At 38.3% G+C, this 14370-nt stretch overlaps 1 protein-coding gene across 1 annotated transcript in view; it reads right to left on the bottom strand.

Moving 5' to 3' along the window:
- The window catches only part of DZIP1 (DAZ interacting zinc finger protein 1), a 36285-nt gene that overhangs the window by 21326 nt on the left and 589 nt on the right, over positions 1-14370 (bottom strand). The window contains exons 3-9 of the mRNA XM_065646669.1: positions 13852-14355; positions 10235-10319; positions 8556-8680; positions 5193-5354; positions 4326-4463; positions 3003-3065; positions 1620-1760 (exon numbers count right to left, since the gene is read on the bottom strand). Of these exons, the coding sequence (XP_065502741.1) occupies positions 1620-1760; positions 3003-3065; positions 4326-4463; positions 5193-5354; positions 8556-8680; positions 10235-10319; positions 13852-14355 (1218 nt within the window). The remainder of the gene's footprint in view (positions 1-1619; positions 1761-3002; positions 3066-4325; positions 4464-5192; positions 5355-8555; positions 8681-10234; positions 10320-13851; positions 14356-14370) is intronic.

Below are 14370 nucleotides of genomic sequence, written 5' to 3'. Positions count from 1 at the left end.
ATGTACATCTTCGCAATTCTATTTCACAAACACCAGACTCAGATCCCTCTGAACCTATTTTACATCTGTGGATATACTGTTTTAAAAGGTCATTTTACAGTAAGTAATTTGTCTAGGATTAAGTCCTCTATTGCTCCAGCTATTGAATTCATTAAGGTGGAGATGTAAAAGCTATTATTTGTCTTTCCAAATATTTAAGCACTTATGTATAGGTTTAACGCTAATCTCAATAAAAACACGTAAAATCAGATTTTGATTTGTAAAGAAAGCACGATCTAATAGAGGAATAGGTTGTAAGGATCACAAAATCATGCTATTCTCTAAACTCCAGGCCACCCAGATCTTCACCCACTGATCACCTCGAAAATCTATAGTTATGTTTGAACAAAAGTGTATTTTTAAGAAAAAACAATCTATTTCCAAGCAAATATTTTCATAGAATCATAGAGTATCTCAAGTTGGAAAGGACCCATAAGGATCATCCAGCCCAACTCCCTGCTTGTCACAGAACTACCTAAAACTAAACTGTGTATGACTAAGAGCATCGTCCAGACACTTCTTGAGCTCTGACAGACTTGGTGCTGTGACCATTTCCCTGGAGAGCCTGTTCCAGTGAATGAACATCCCCTCAGTGAAGAACCTTTTCCTAATGTCCAATCTGAACTTCCCTCAACGCAGTTTCTTTCCATTTCCTCGTGTCCTATCACTGGTCACCAGAGAGAGGAGATCAGCAGCTCCCCCACCGCTGCCAGCCTTGGGGAAGGTGTAGACTGTGGTGAGGTTGCTCCTCAGCCTTGTCTTCTCCAAGCTGAACAAACCAAGTGACCTCAACCACTCCGCATAAGCCTTGCCCTTGAGGCCTTTCACCATCTTGGTTACCCTCCTCTGTTCTTGTATTGAGGTGCCCAAAACTGCCCCCAGCACTTGGGGTGGAGCTGCACCAGTGCAGAGCAGAGCAGGACAATCACCTCCCTTGACCGGCCAGTGATTCTGTGCTTGATGTGTCACAGGACACGGTTGGCCCTTCTGGCTGCCAGGGCACACTGCTGGCTTGTGTTCAACTTGCCACCAAGCCAAACCCCAGACCTCTTTCTGTGGGGCTGTTCTCCAGCCTCTCGTCCCCCAGTTTGTACGTATAACCAGGATTGCCCCATCCCAGGTGGAGAATCTGCCACTTGCTCTTGTTAAATTTCATACAGTAATAATTTAATTATATATTCTCACAGAGATAAATATGATACTTTATTTTTAGTGTGAGAAGTCATGCATTTTCAGATTTCAAATGCTACATTTCATCATGATTATTTTGTGGCAGATTAAATCTTGTTCACTACCAGAATTTTTCCATCCGTAGAGGTCTTTTGCGAGCTAGCAACCTTTTAACTTTGCATTGAACTTATTAAAAACATTTAGTTTATTAATCCTTTCCTTCTAAATTGTGGTTTAATTCCGGATTTATATTCCCACGTCTCTTTTCCAGATCTATTCTTATTTATCAACATAATTTCCAAAGGGGAATGTTAATTACACAACAAGAAACATATCAAAGACCAAATGCTAGTATAACGTTTCTCTGTGTCCTGTGGTCTCTGAAACATAGAGTGCTTCACAAAACAGACCTGCTTCTTCTGAGTAATAATCAGATCATTCTGCTCTTGAAGCCTCTGCCCCAATTCTTCTATCCTCCTCTTGTAAAAGGTGTTATTTTTATTCAGGTCTTCCCTCACTGATGATTTAAGCTTCTCAATCTGTGACAGTAGCTAGAAAGCAATCAGAAGAAAAGTAATTTCATATTCATATTATATACAATATTTTAATGCTATGGTTTAAACAAGAGTCATGCTTAAATATTTTTAACACTTTTTTTCAGTAAAAACATAATGTCTCCTGTGATTTCATTGTGGCTCATATTACCAAACAGTTGTCTGGATCACTTTTTATTTACACAAAGAAGACTACCTAAATCTCAATACGAGAAAGGGACAGACAAATACATTGCTGAGGCTGCCTAAAAATAAGATCTCAGAAAAAAGCATATGACACTATAAAAAATGTTTTGGTTATAAATAGCATCAAATAATGATATTTCAAAGCGATGAGACGTGAATTTGCATGATAAACCTAATATATTAGCTCTGAATATAGAAGAAAGGGAACAATATTTTAGGTGCACCATCCCAAAAGTAATACTTACATTACTCCTCCCTTATTCTATTCTTGCATTGTATGTGGGTGTATCATTAACTACATCCTTTTTGGGGAATGTTCCATGGTTCCTCCCCACTGCTTTCTTGCCAGAGGAGGAGAAGCATTGGTCAGACCACTATGATCTGCTCAGTTCTTACATGGTCACGCAGATGAAAGGAAAATTAAAGGAAAAGAAGCAAGAGAAACAAAGCAGGAAAGAGATTAAAAAAGAAATGCAGACATAAAAAAAATCTGAGGAATAAAGCTTTGTATAGTAAAAATATATAAACTGATGCAAAATAAAATGCCATGGTGTTTTTTCCTGGAAAAGCTGAACAGAGTCTGCGTTAGAAAGCTACAACAGAAAAAGCAGCAGAGAAGTGATAGAAAAGAGGAAAAAAAAGACTGAGACATATGCCATAGGTCCATGGTAGCAGAAGGTAACAGGGTAGATGAAAGCTACATGTTGGCAAGTTATATCTCAACTATCCAGTATCTTCACATAACAAAGAAAACACTGTATAACATACAGTGCTCACAGAATTAGCTGTGAGCTCTTCAAAACAGAGATACAGTTCCAGGCATCAGCTGGATTCTTAAAGAATAAATTCCATTTCAACTATATAATTAACTGAAATGTCAAGATTCTAGCATAATAGAAATACAGAGATAACAAATATGTTGATATTATAAACTCTTGAGATCTAGGCTTTCTAATTCAAGAGATGTATTATAGCACATCAAAAACTACCGAAAGGGTAAGAAAACGAGCACAAAGTCTCCCTTTAGTTTAGGTGGTTTGCTGTGCCACTTACCAGTGACTTTTCTGTCGCATGGTCATGACGAAGGGCTTGTATTCTAGATGTCCACTTACTTTCCTGCATAGAATAAATCGATATTAATTCCTGCTAATAACACATTAACATTTAGTTTGATATATGCAGCTTTATTTTTCTAAATAATGCATAAATACTGAAAATATTATCGATGTTACGAAATGTGAGTAACCCCATGTTTAAAGCCTAGAACAGTCACCAGCATGTTTTATACATCTGAGTGTGGTGTTCTCACCAATCACTCTGTATTTGCTCTTTGATTTGTATATATAGTGACTGTGAGTGAGAAATACACAAGTATTTACATACATCTCTGCATATTAACAATATGAGTAGTAAGAGCAGGGTTTTTTTCCCCTGAAAGCACTCATTTCAAGTACTCGTTAACAATGTGTTTTGCATAATGATGAAAAAAAACCGTATTAATAATATGAGTTTTAGACTGAACTGAATTTTCTTTGATGAAATAAAAAACCACAAAACAAAACTCACTAAGTTTTCCCCATCTTTGAGCAGAAGTGACCCAACTTCTGGATGATACCAGCAGTTTACAAAGACCTTCACATTCCAAGAGTCAGGAAATAAATAATGTGTGTCTCAAAGTGTCAAAAAAAAAAAAACCAAACAGTAAAAAGGTTTGTAGGTATTTCCGAAGGCCTCAAAACTCATTTTTTTAAATTGGAACAACCCTGACAGGCAGGTGAGTCTCAGAGCAATGCAATGATCTTGGCCTTGGTGGCCTTTCCTAGCTCAACCTTTCCTATAGGTGGGAACTTGGATTATTGGAGGGCTTTTCACCAGCGCCAGCATCTGTGCTGGTCAGATGATGCAGTCCTGGTACAGACGTTGCACCTGAGAAGCTCAAGTGCTTCATATGACTCAAAAGCCACAGGCTGACAAATCCTGTCGGGAAATTTCTTAACTTTTTTTTTCACCTCGGAAAATTGGAAAATTCCAATTTTTCCATAAGTGGCCTCACAGATCAGCAGACACAAATGGTTTATTAGAGCCTTCGGGAACTGAACTGAAACCATACTTGTTAAAGCTTAATATATTTAATAATAAAGAATAATAGAATATCAATAAATAAATAACTTATTTATAAAGGATAAGGGAAATAATTCCTTGATTTCCATTATAGAGATTGTACTAAATAGTTGTAAAACTTTAAAAAGAGTTATTTTAGAAATTAAGAGGGATGAGAATTTTAGTTTATGCATTTAAAATCCTACTCAGAGGTGTACAAAAATGAAAAGAACACAAGTAGTCTGTCAAAAGCAATACATTAAGCTACAGTGTTACCTGTTTTTCAAGAAGCTTAACCACATTGTGATAATCCTGAGGACTCTGAGGTTTCTCTTCTGTAAATTCTTGGCTGTCTTTCAGTGTTCCTAAATTGGACTTTTGTTGCATATTGGACTTTTGTAATTCTAACAGTTGCTAAAAGGCAGAGAGAAAAATGAACACCTGAATATGTATACAGATTTTGTTTTATAAAACTGTCATTTTGTACAAAATGTACTTTAAACATACCTACATAGAGGTTGCACCAGACACTTCTCCCATTTCTCGTGAGCTCAGCATTTATCAAATCTCATGTAATAATTAATATATACATATAAATATACCTTGCAAATATACACAGGAACTAGCAGCTACAAAACATAAGCTGCTCTGGCAATGCCATGTGTAGTTGTTTTCTGACCCACCTATACTTTTACAATTCTTTTCCTAGTCAAAACTCTGGAAAGCACTTCCAGGGCATGTAATGAAAACACCTGCAGACCTACTGTGAGGACTATAATGCAGAGGTTAGTCTCCTCCACACCAGTTGTAAGAATATTAATATAAGGATACTTAACAGACAGCAATAATAACAATATCTAGTAATCTACAAAGAGACACTCAACAGTTGAGTAAGAAAAAACTGACATACTTGATGAAGGCATAATTCATTCATCCAAAACAATGCTATTAAAAAAAGAACTGAAATGATGCTAATAAAGTACCAGTATCCAAAGATACAATTACAGCTATCATTTAACCATTATTTTTAAAGATTTGTAATGACTGTAGGATGACTACATCACATTTCAAACACGTGAGGCTCACTACCATCTTCTGTAAGGGATTCATGCCTTAAAATATTGAAAAATTTAAATCACTTACATTTTCTAATGTTGAATTTCTTGAAGATAACTCCTTAAGCTCTTTCATAAACATCTGTTTCACTTTTTCTATTTCATCAGCCAATTTCTCCTTTTCCTCCTCTTTCCATTTATGAAATGATTGTAGAATTTCTTCTTCTTTTGATTTTTGCTGTTCACATTCCTGAAATTATTTTTAAAACATTATTTGTTATTTTTCCCCAAATGCAATACCAATTCATGCACCTAAACTCTGTGTGGGAAGCACTCACTTTCAATGGGCAACATTGTGACATCAAAAAACATGAAAAAACACCAGTTTCTCAAGAATTCTGGGGCAGCAAACTATATTTGCTAGCAAAGCAAGTATGTTTCAATAAGTTCTTCTAGTTCATTATTTCTCATTGGATAAGACGTGAATGACCTTACATGGTCATATCAAGGATCCACCTAATTCAGTGCCCCATTTCTCACAAAGGCTGTAAGTATGTAGGTCGGAAAGGATAAAAACAGGGCAAAGCAAACATGCACGTTCTCCTTAAGAGTCTCCAACCTGCGAACTGTTTTCAGCTCAGAGAACCTCCTCGGCCTGATGCCGTTTTGTAGACTTGTTAACCTTTGATACGTTCCTCCTCATGTTCTTTTGCAATTATCCCTTGTGGCTGTGTCAGCTTCTAGCAACTGCAACATCTTTTGCCAAGGCACTCCACAGGTCTACCACAAGTTGCATGAAGAGCCAACACTTTTTTTTTGTTTGTTTGTTTGAATCTGGCTCCTGCCAGGTTCATTTGATGGATGCTAGGTCCTGAACTAGAAAAAAAGAGTGAATAATTGATTACCTGTTCACTCTGTGTAAACCATGACTTCACAGTCTGTATTTAGAATGGCTGAGCATGCTAAGAGTTGTCAGTCTTTGTGGGGATGGAGGGTGAGACACTCATGTCTCCAAAGACCTTTAAGATCATCGAGTCCAACTGCAAACCTAACACTGCCAAATCCACCACTAAACCATGTCCCTAAGTGTCACATCTATACGTCTTTTAAATACCTCCAGGACATTTAATTCTATCATATTCTTTTTGAGATGAAGAGACTAGACCTACACACAGTATTTCAGCTGTGCTTTGCACAGTGATTTTTCAGAATAATTAGTAATTTTCTTTGCTGGCTGCTACTAACCACTGGACTGACATTCCCCTGGAATTACGTATCACAACCTTAAGATCTTGCCCTTCAGTAAGAACACTCAGCTCAGAACCCATCATTTTGTAGATTGTTAAAATTATTTTTCCCTCCATTTACATTTACCCCACGTTATCTGTTAAATTACTTTTACCATTCTGTTACCTAGTCACTCATTTTTGTACAGTCCTCAACTTGTTCAAGGTCCTGCATTTCGCTGCCCAGAATATAGACACTTTTTAGGCAACCCGTATGTCTTTCCATCGCAGCATTCACTCTGAATTTGTTCTCTGACTAACTATAACCAGCAATCATTGTACACTTAAGAAAGAATGGGACCTTCTGTACCCTTTCATCTCAAAGGAATGGAAGGGAGCAAGAATTGGAAGCATGACAGTTTTTATCCACATTTTCTCCAGTAGTGGTTCTCCTAAAAAAAACCACAGGGGAAAGATCTGCTCTTTCAATCAAAAGACAACAACAACATGATACCTGAATTGACAGTGGATGTCAGTCATGGCAGACAAACTGCCACCAGTCACACTTCACATTTCTATCTTCCTTGACATCCCAGAAAAACACAGAAGCTTTGAAAGCTTCTTGTTGTGTAACACTGGAGGCTGTAGCTTCAGGACATTTCAGGCAGTCCTCATGTAGTTAGGAGACTCAGCTAAGACAAGTGACTTCAAAATAGGCCCCTAAGGCACCAAAAAATCTACACTGCATTGTTATGAAAATTCCAGGTTCCATCTCATAAGAAAAGCAGTGCTTCAGGGGCAGGAGAAATATGTTACAGAAGTACCTCTCAAAAGTGAGGCATAGAATGAATGTGTAGAAAACCTAGCAGATGTCCGCATAGGGCCAAGGCCCATTATTCTGACACCGCTTGCACTCCTAAGTGAAACTCTACCCATGCTCTTCATTTGGTCATTCACTAATTTCGAAAATGGAAAAAAAGCACAAAGCTGAATGCTCATGAGAAAAGGTGAACAAGAGAACTCAAGAAAGTAGAGTCTGAAGCTGTGTTCAGTGAAAGAAACACTGCATGTTTTACAGAATATCAGGTTTTCTTCTGAAAAGAAGGAAGAAAATAATTAATGAAAGCCATGTTTTAGATTCAAAATGCATTGCTTTTTTCCAAACGGTTGGTTTTATCTTTGAAGGTCCTCAAATTCCACTAGGAAAGCCACTTAGAAGTTCGGAATACTGGGAGAAGGTTCTTACAGGTTAATAACCACAAAACACTGCTTTTGAATGGGATACAGAGCAAACTGCAACCCGAAGACCAATGTTTAACTCAATCACTAGAAGTAACTTGTCTCTTATGCCAAGAATTTGCTCCTCAAATTGAAATGCAAAGCCCCTCCTCTGTGAAAAAAATTTCCATCCCTATTTTGATAGCAAATTATCTGATTGTATTTACTTAGATAGAAATGAAAACTGTGAGATCATCTGAAATTATCGAGCTTTAAAAAAATATAATTAAACAGGTAACTTAGAGGTTCCTTTTTCTCTTCAAGAGCCAGCAAGTGTACTTACAAGATTTAATATCATCCTAAACAAAGGCTTGCATGTGATTACACATAGATAATGACTGCTTTAAAATCATTCTGGTTTAAGGTCTTTCTATTCACACAGCAGTAGCTAAGACTACTTTCTGCTTTGGCTCTCCAGTCAGCCAGATCCTAAGGATTTAAAGACCAACATAGAAGTTCTAGATTGCTTTGTTTCTTCTCAGCCTCTCTTCCTTGAACTGCTTTACACCTCTGTTAGACAGTAAAGTTCTTCACAGCAAACAATAAATCCTACTCACTTTATAAAGTCACATGAAAAATCACAGTCATATCTAAGAAACGCTTAATCATCACAAAACATCATAATGTCAAAAATAGCTTATATTTCACCACAGCAAGGCAATTTTATCTGCTTCAAGAACAAGCCACACATCTTATGAAGTGGCAAGTGCTAGCAGAAGTGTTGTCTCAAGTATTCATTGAAAATACGTCTACAATGCAAGTAAGGAGAAAGTGGATGTTCAAAATTGCGGGAGGCGAGGGAGGGCTACACTCTAACGCCCAAGCACCATCAGTGCCAGACAGGCAAGCTGTAGAAATATTTTTGTTCTGTTCCAGTTACAAATCAAGTTAATACAGTCCAAAGTACTAATTCTTTTGAAAGTTTCACATTACTTACTACATATTACCTTAGAAAACCTGACCATATTAGCCTGTTGTTCAGCCTCTAACTGGGACCTGGTGAGTTGCAACTGCTCCTTCAGTTTATCAATCTCATCCTGCAATTTGTCTGTCTTTGCTTTCCTCTTCTGTTCTGTTTGAAAAAACACAAATTTTAAAAATGTTTGTTGTAATTTCTGGAAATCCGATACTGCAAATGTGTTTCTATGGTGTTTCAATAACATCCTCCTGAAGTGTGACTCACATAGACCATTTTTCTTCCTACTATCATGAGTCTCCAAAGATGCTTTTATAATAAATACGTATGTTCTCTGCACTGCTAACACCCTCAAAGATTGAAAAATACTAATATTACTGACCCGTGAAATAGTTTATAAAATATTTACAAGATAAAGTATTATATAACCTAATTTCAAAGAATCTAAGCAACACAGGCTCAAAAAATGATGTATGAAGGACAAAGTGAACCTCTGAGACTCAATTCTGTTAGGTTTAATTCATTCTAAATAACTTCAGTAAGGAGTCCATTGGTAATACGACTTATTATTCATCTGGAATGAGGCAGGGAAAGTCACTGTAAAAAAACATTTTATAACCACAACAAAATTACAACAATCTTTAATCTTGAAACATTTTACCAATCTACCCAGTACTTACTAGACTGCCCATCATCTGGAAGTCTAACGACAATGAAGAGCATTATTTCAGAAGTAAATGCATGAAGTATTTCCCAAATACGGCCATTCCAGACCAATTCTTTATCTAATAATTAGTTCAACTGGTTCTGCAGCTCTTCCCTTCATTTTTATCAAGTATGAAGTGGACAAGAGCTTCTTTCTTCTTCATTAACACTTCCTCAGATGCCTGCTCAGACCCCTCTCACTTCTCCTGCTTTTTTATTTGCCTGACAAGCTACAGTTCAGACCTCACTGGATTCTTCCCACTCTTTCTCCTACCAAATGCTCTTTTTTTCCTAACTCATTTCTAATCACTGCCATTTGTCAATATTTGTTAGTCCTTAGCAATAAATCATAAGCAGTAAGCCTAACAGGAATGAGAGAATTTAGAGATGGATGAAGCAAAACTTTGCGAATAATATTTTTCAAACTAAATATTTTTCCATGAAGCAAGACAAATTTATAAAAGTTAGTCGTATAGCAACTAAGATTATCATAGATACATGAAGTTAAATTATTCCTGACAGTTTCTTTTTTCACTATATTTTACAGTCAGTTTAGTTCAGGAGAGCCTGATCATATTCAAACTGATTTCAGGTGAGTTTGTTTATTTCTGTACTGATAATTCATATGTGTCCACAAAACGTGTTTGCCTTAGTGCAACTTGTTCATTTGACCCACACCTTCATAACACACATGCCTAAAGAGAAACTGGGCTCTGAACTATGCTACTGAACAAAGTATTCAGTGGGAATCCTAGTTTGAAAAGGTACTGTAAATGTGGCATACAATTTTTTGTTAAATACTTTCCAGAGATTGAAACATACGTCCCCCAATAATACATTTTGTCAGTCAGTGTTGTTTGCATTCACACAAACTGGTATATGCCACCTAAAAATGGAACATGAAAATCATTCTTCCCAGTTACACAAAATCATGGACTGCACATCCTCACTATGTTTACACTTTTCTAAACTACTTAATTTTTTTGATAACGTTAAAGTACATACCAATCTGAGATTCTTCCGGATGACGCCTTTGCATGTGACTTTGTAAAAAGGAATAGTTCATAAAAGCCTTTTCACAAAACTGACACTACAGAAACAAATAAAGATATGTTAGTTATTATTAGTAACTTCTGCTTGGTAAGTGTAATGGTTAAGGTTTTTAATAGGTTATCAAATTTGTCCAGATGTCAAAAGTAGGTGACTTTAGTAAATTCTATTTCACAAGAATAATGACTACAATTCTCACAGTGCCAGATTTCTGTGAAGTTATTAATATATTTGTGTTATTTCATGTCTCTCAGTGATGGCCATGGGCAAGAATCCCATCGTGCTAGGCACTGTACAAACTCTGAACAAAAAATACTCTGGCCAAGTAAGTTTAAATTCAGATATAAACCACAGGTAAGAGATGAATATAGATAGGTAGAGAAGTATAAGTAAGACAATACTGTTCAGCAAAATACACACCAACTCCAGCCAACCAGCGGCTCAGGTATTTTGAGACTCTTGTATCACAACAAAAGAGACCAACAAAGATGGGTTTGAATATACGTAACGAGTTGTAAGATGACAATACTAGAAGGACCACAGATATGTAAAAAGGTTGGAGATTTCAACCAAAATAAGGTAACATTACACAATTTTGCAAAAAAAGGTACACACATACATTAGTACACTACCTAGCACCCTTCTGAAGTGTAAATTCTTTAAATTATTGTTCCTGTAATTTACTTATTTTTGAATTTGAGCTTTAAGTTATATTTTAAATCAAATTTGGATCCTACCCATTTTAAAAGATTTTTTTCTTCACCTTCAAAGTACATTCCACTAATTTTCAGAATATTAAAAACAGATGGGTGGTACAAGGACAGAAGCTAGATCTATGGATTTTGCAGCATACTAATAAGACTGTGAATCAAAGCCCCTAATTGCTTTAGGTAGGGTTGCCTGTTACCTCTTTTGAATTTTTTTTTCAAATAAATATATTTTAACAAACCACAAATACTCAGCTAAGTCCTTTTTCCTCATAAATGTGATATGACTGTAAGAGACTGACTTAACAGATTTAAGACCTTGTCACCATAATCAAATTCCCAGATTTCATCTAATATTTAAAATACTGCCACTGATAGTCAGGTAGGCTATTAAATATAGGGATCTTTCAGCAAACACTAAAGCAATAAATTATTAAGACAAATTTTGTTGGACAAATGTTAAAAAGTGCTAACATAAAACTAAGTAAAGAGATACAGTCTGGCAGTAAAGCATTGCTGCCAACCAAGAGGGAGCTCCCAGTGTAACAGATTGCACATGATTTATGGCATGAAATTGGCTGTGAAATAATGTTATCCATTCAAGCACAAACTTCATGTCAGTTCAACCTGCTGCTAGTGAAAGAAAGCTCTTACTGCAGGAGACAGGATTAGCACAGGGAATATTTAGGTTTTGAATTATGTAACATTATTCTTGCAACTACTTTTCACAGTGTTAGATACAATGTGCACTTTATGCCTACATTGTGCATGAAAATATTAGATTAAAAATTGTTTAAAAATTAAATTTGTTTTACTCAGATGAAGGTATGGACCAACAGGTCTTAAATTTATGACTTCTGGCTACTAGTACCATTTTATACTAGTATTTCATGACTGATCTGACATTGGTGGTGGGTTAAAGGCATTAAATATGAATTCCAAAGCATGGTTACATTAGATATAAGTGTATCTCTAGTAAAAAAGGCTAATAACTATTTACAGGTTTGTCTGCTGAACAGCCAAGACTTCATGGGGACAAAACCTGAACCATCTTCTCAGGAACACCAGCAAAACCCTTATTAGCTGGCACTGCAGATCAGCCAAGATCATGGCACAGACAAATAATACACAATTATTGTTTACTGATCATACTGCTGCCCTGCATTTGCAAACCATAGGAAGAGTTTAATTTATCTCTAGCATTCACACTCAGAATCCTGAAAACATGGTGGGAACTGCGGGAACGGTTCAGCATCATTCCCTGAACTCACTTTTCCCACGTGAACTTCAAAAACTTCTAGAGACAAGAATTTACTAACAGAGAGGAAAAAGGAGGGAGGGCACATGTTTACTTCATATGAAATTTAACTAAAAATGGGAAATAGCTTTCCATCTCTGCTTTATTGCAAATGCCACCAAACACAAGATTAGTGATGAGCCAAAATCACTACCATGTTCTTCAGCTTCCACTGAGACACCATGAGAATTACTTAACTTTACACATAAAATTATGCATGCAATCAGTTTTCTTTTGCAACACAGGACAGACAAACTGTTCTGTAAGTTGCGCAAAGGCTTTTTAAAACAATTCAACATCAGCAGTTTGTCCTTAAGACTAACACTCAAATTAACACATTGAGACAAGGTTCCAATTAAGTCAAATGTATGTGTAACAATACTCATGGGGCATAAGGTATCTTTTCTCCTACAGAAAAACTTGAACCAACTTAGCTGATGTCTTAAAAAATTAAACTCTGTCAGTCTGCTGAAACTGGTATTATACTGTGGGATAAGGCTGTACATACTGTAAGAAAACCTGTATTGTTTCTGTACTGCAACTACTCCATGATTAAGGAGAATTTCAATAATCAGGACTGCTACTATCCCAAGAACTGAAAGAAAAAAAAATTTTAAAAGGGAATAAGGCCACCACTTTCAACAAACAGACACAAAGAGCTAGCCTGAAATCATGTCAAGTCTGTGTCCAGTGTACTCTCTAGACTTCAGACTACATTTGAAGCTGCAGTCTGCATTCCTGAAACCTGTTGAAAAATGCTGAAGCTGAAAAATATTTAAATCAAACTATTCCACCCAGAACACAAAAACTCCTCCCAAAAAAACCAAGAGTGCTATGACAAAGAGAGTCAGAACAGCAATGCAGCAAGGCTCTTGGGGAAGACCCTTATGGGACAGATTGTTATGGAATTAGGGGTGAGCTACCTCACTGGGGCTCCTTACCGTCATGCCTGAGTCACTTCTGAGTCACACACAGAAGCAGAAACTTTGTGCCTGAAGAACATTACTGCAAGAAAGTGACAGCTCACAGACAGGCAGGTTATCACTTAGCACCAGTTCTGATGTACTTGCCCTGTGTGTTTTCTGACCATGTAGTTGATACACAAGGCAGCAACAGAAAGTAGTAACACACCTATCACAGGTTTTTTATGTGTGTGTCTATCTGACACTTCAGATGTGTCAAAAGCGAATCCAAGAATACATAGCACTTGTTAGTAAAATGAGGATTTGTTAAAGATGATGACAGAATGATAGAATGTCCTGAGTTGGAAGGAACCCACAAGGATTATTGAGTCCAACTCCTGCTCTTGCACAGGACAACCCCTGATGATGTAGCACTCTCCTAAATGTCTGTGATACTAGCAAAATGCCTGTGAAACACAGATGGGAAGCAAAGCACCTGCAAGCCATGCACTCCCTTCTTGTAAGGTCACTGGTCCCTGCAGCTCCAGCAGTTCACCCAGCAAGCAACTGCACCCCAGCAGAGCGGGACTGCTCTGCCGCTTGTCCCCGGTGGGCTCGGAGCCAGCAAGGTGTGTGTGACCAGGCTGCCAGGACCTCCCCTCTCACCTGGTGGTAGCTGGCTCGGGCCTCCAGCATCATTTGCTGGGTGCTGATCATCTTCTTCCTCCGGCGGCACTCCTCCTTGAGCCCCTTGATCTCCTGCAGGCGCTGGGCCACCTCCTTGCCCAGCTGGTCGCGCTGGGCCTGGGCCGTCCGCAGGGCCTCCTCCAGGCTGCCGAGCTGGGCGCTGAGGAACTCCTGCGAGTGCAGCAGGTACTCGGTGCAGAGCTGCGCCAGGCGCAGCAGCTTGAGCAGCAGCGGGTCGGCGGGGCCCTGGCAGTGGGGGCAGCGCTCCCGCTCGGCGCTGCAGAAGGTGACGTGCTCCAGGTGCTCCTGCAGGGCCGCCACGTCCCCCTCCCGCGACACCCGGCCCACGTCCACGGCGCTCAGCCGCCGCCAGTCCGGGCCCTCATGGCGGCCGCGGAACTGGAAGGCGGGAAACGGCGCCGGCCCCGCGCCGGCCCCGGTTCCCCCCGCCGCCGGCGGGTAGTAGGCGCGCTCGGTGAAGGGCTGCGGGAGCGACAG

Source organism: Caloenas nicobarica, chromosome 1 (genome assembly GCF_036013445.1).
Source record: "Caloenas nicobarica isolate bCalNic1 chromosome 1, bCalNic1.hap1, whole genome shotgun sequence".
NCBI lineage: Eukaryota > Metazoa > Chordata > Aves > Columbiformes > Columbidae > Caloenas > Caloenas nicobarica.
The sequence above is the reverse complement of the archived record's forward strand: the minus strand, read 5'-3'. Positions and strand labels throughout refer to the sequence as shown.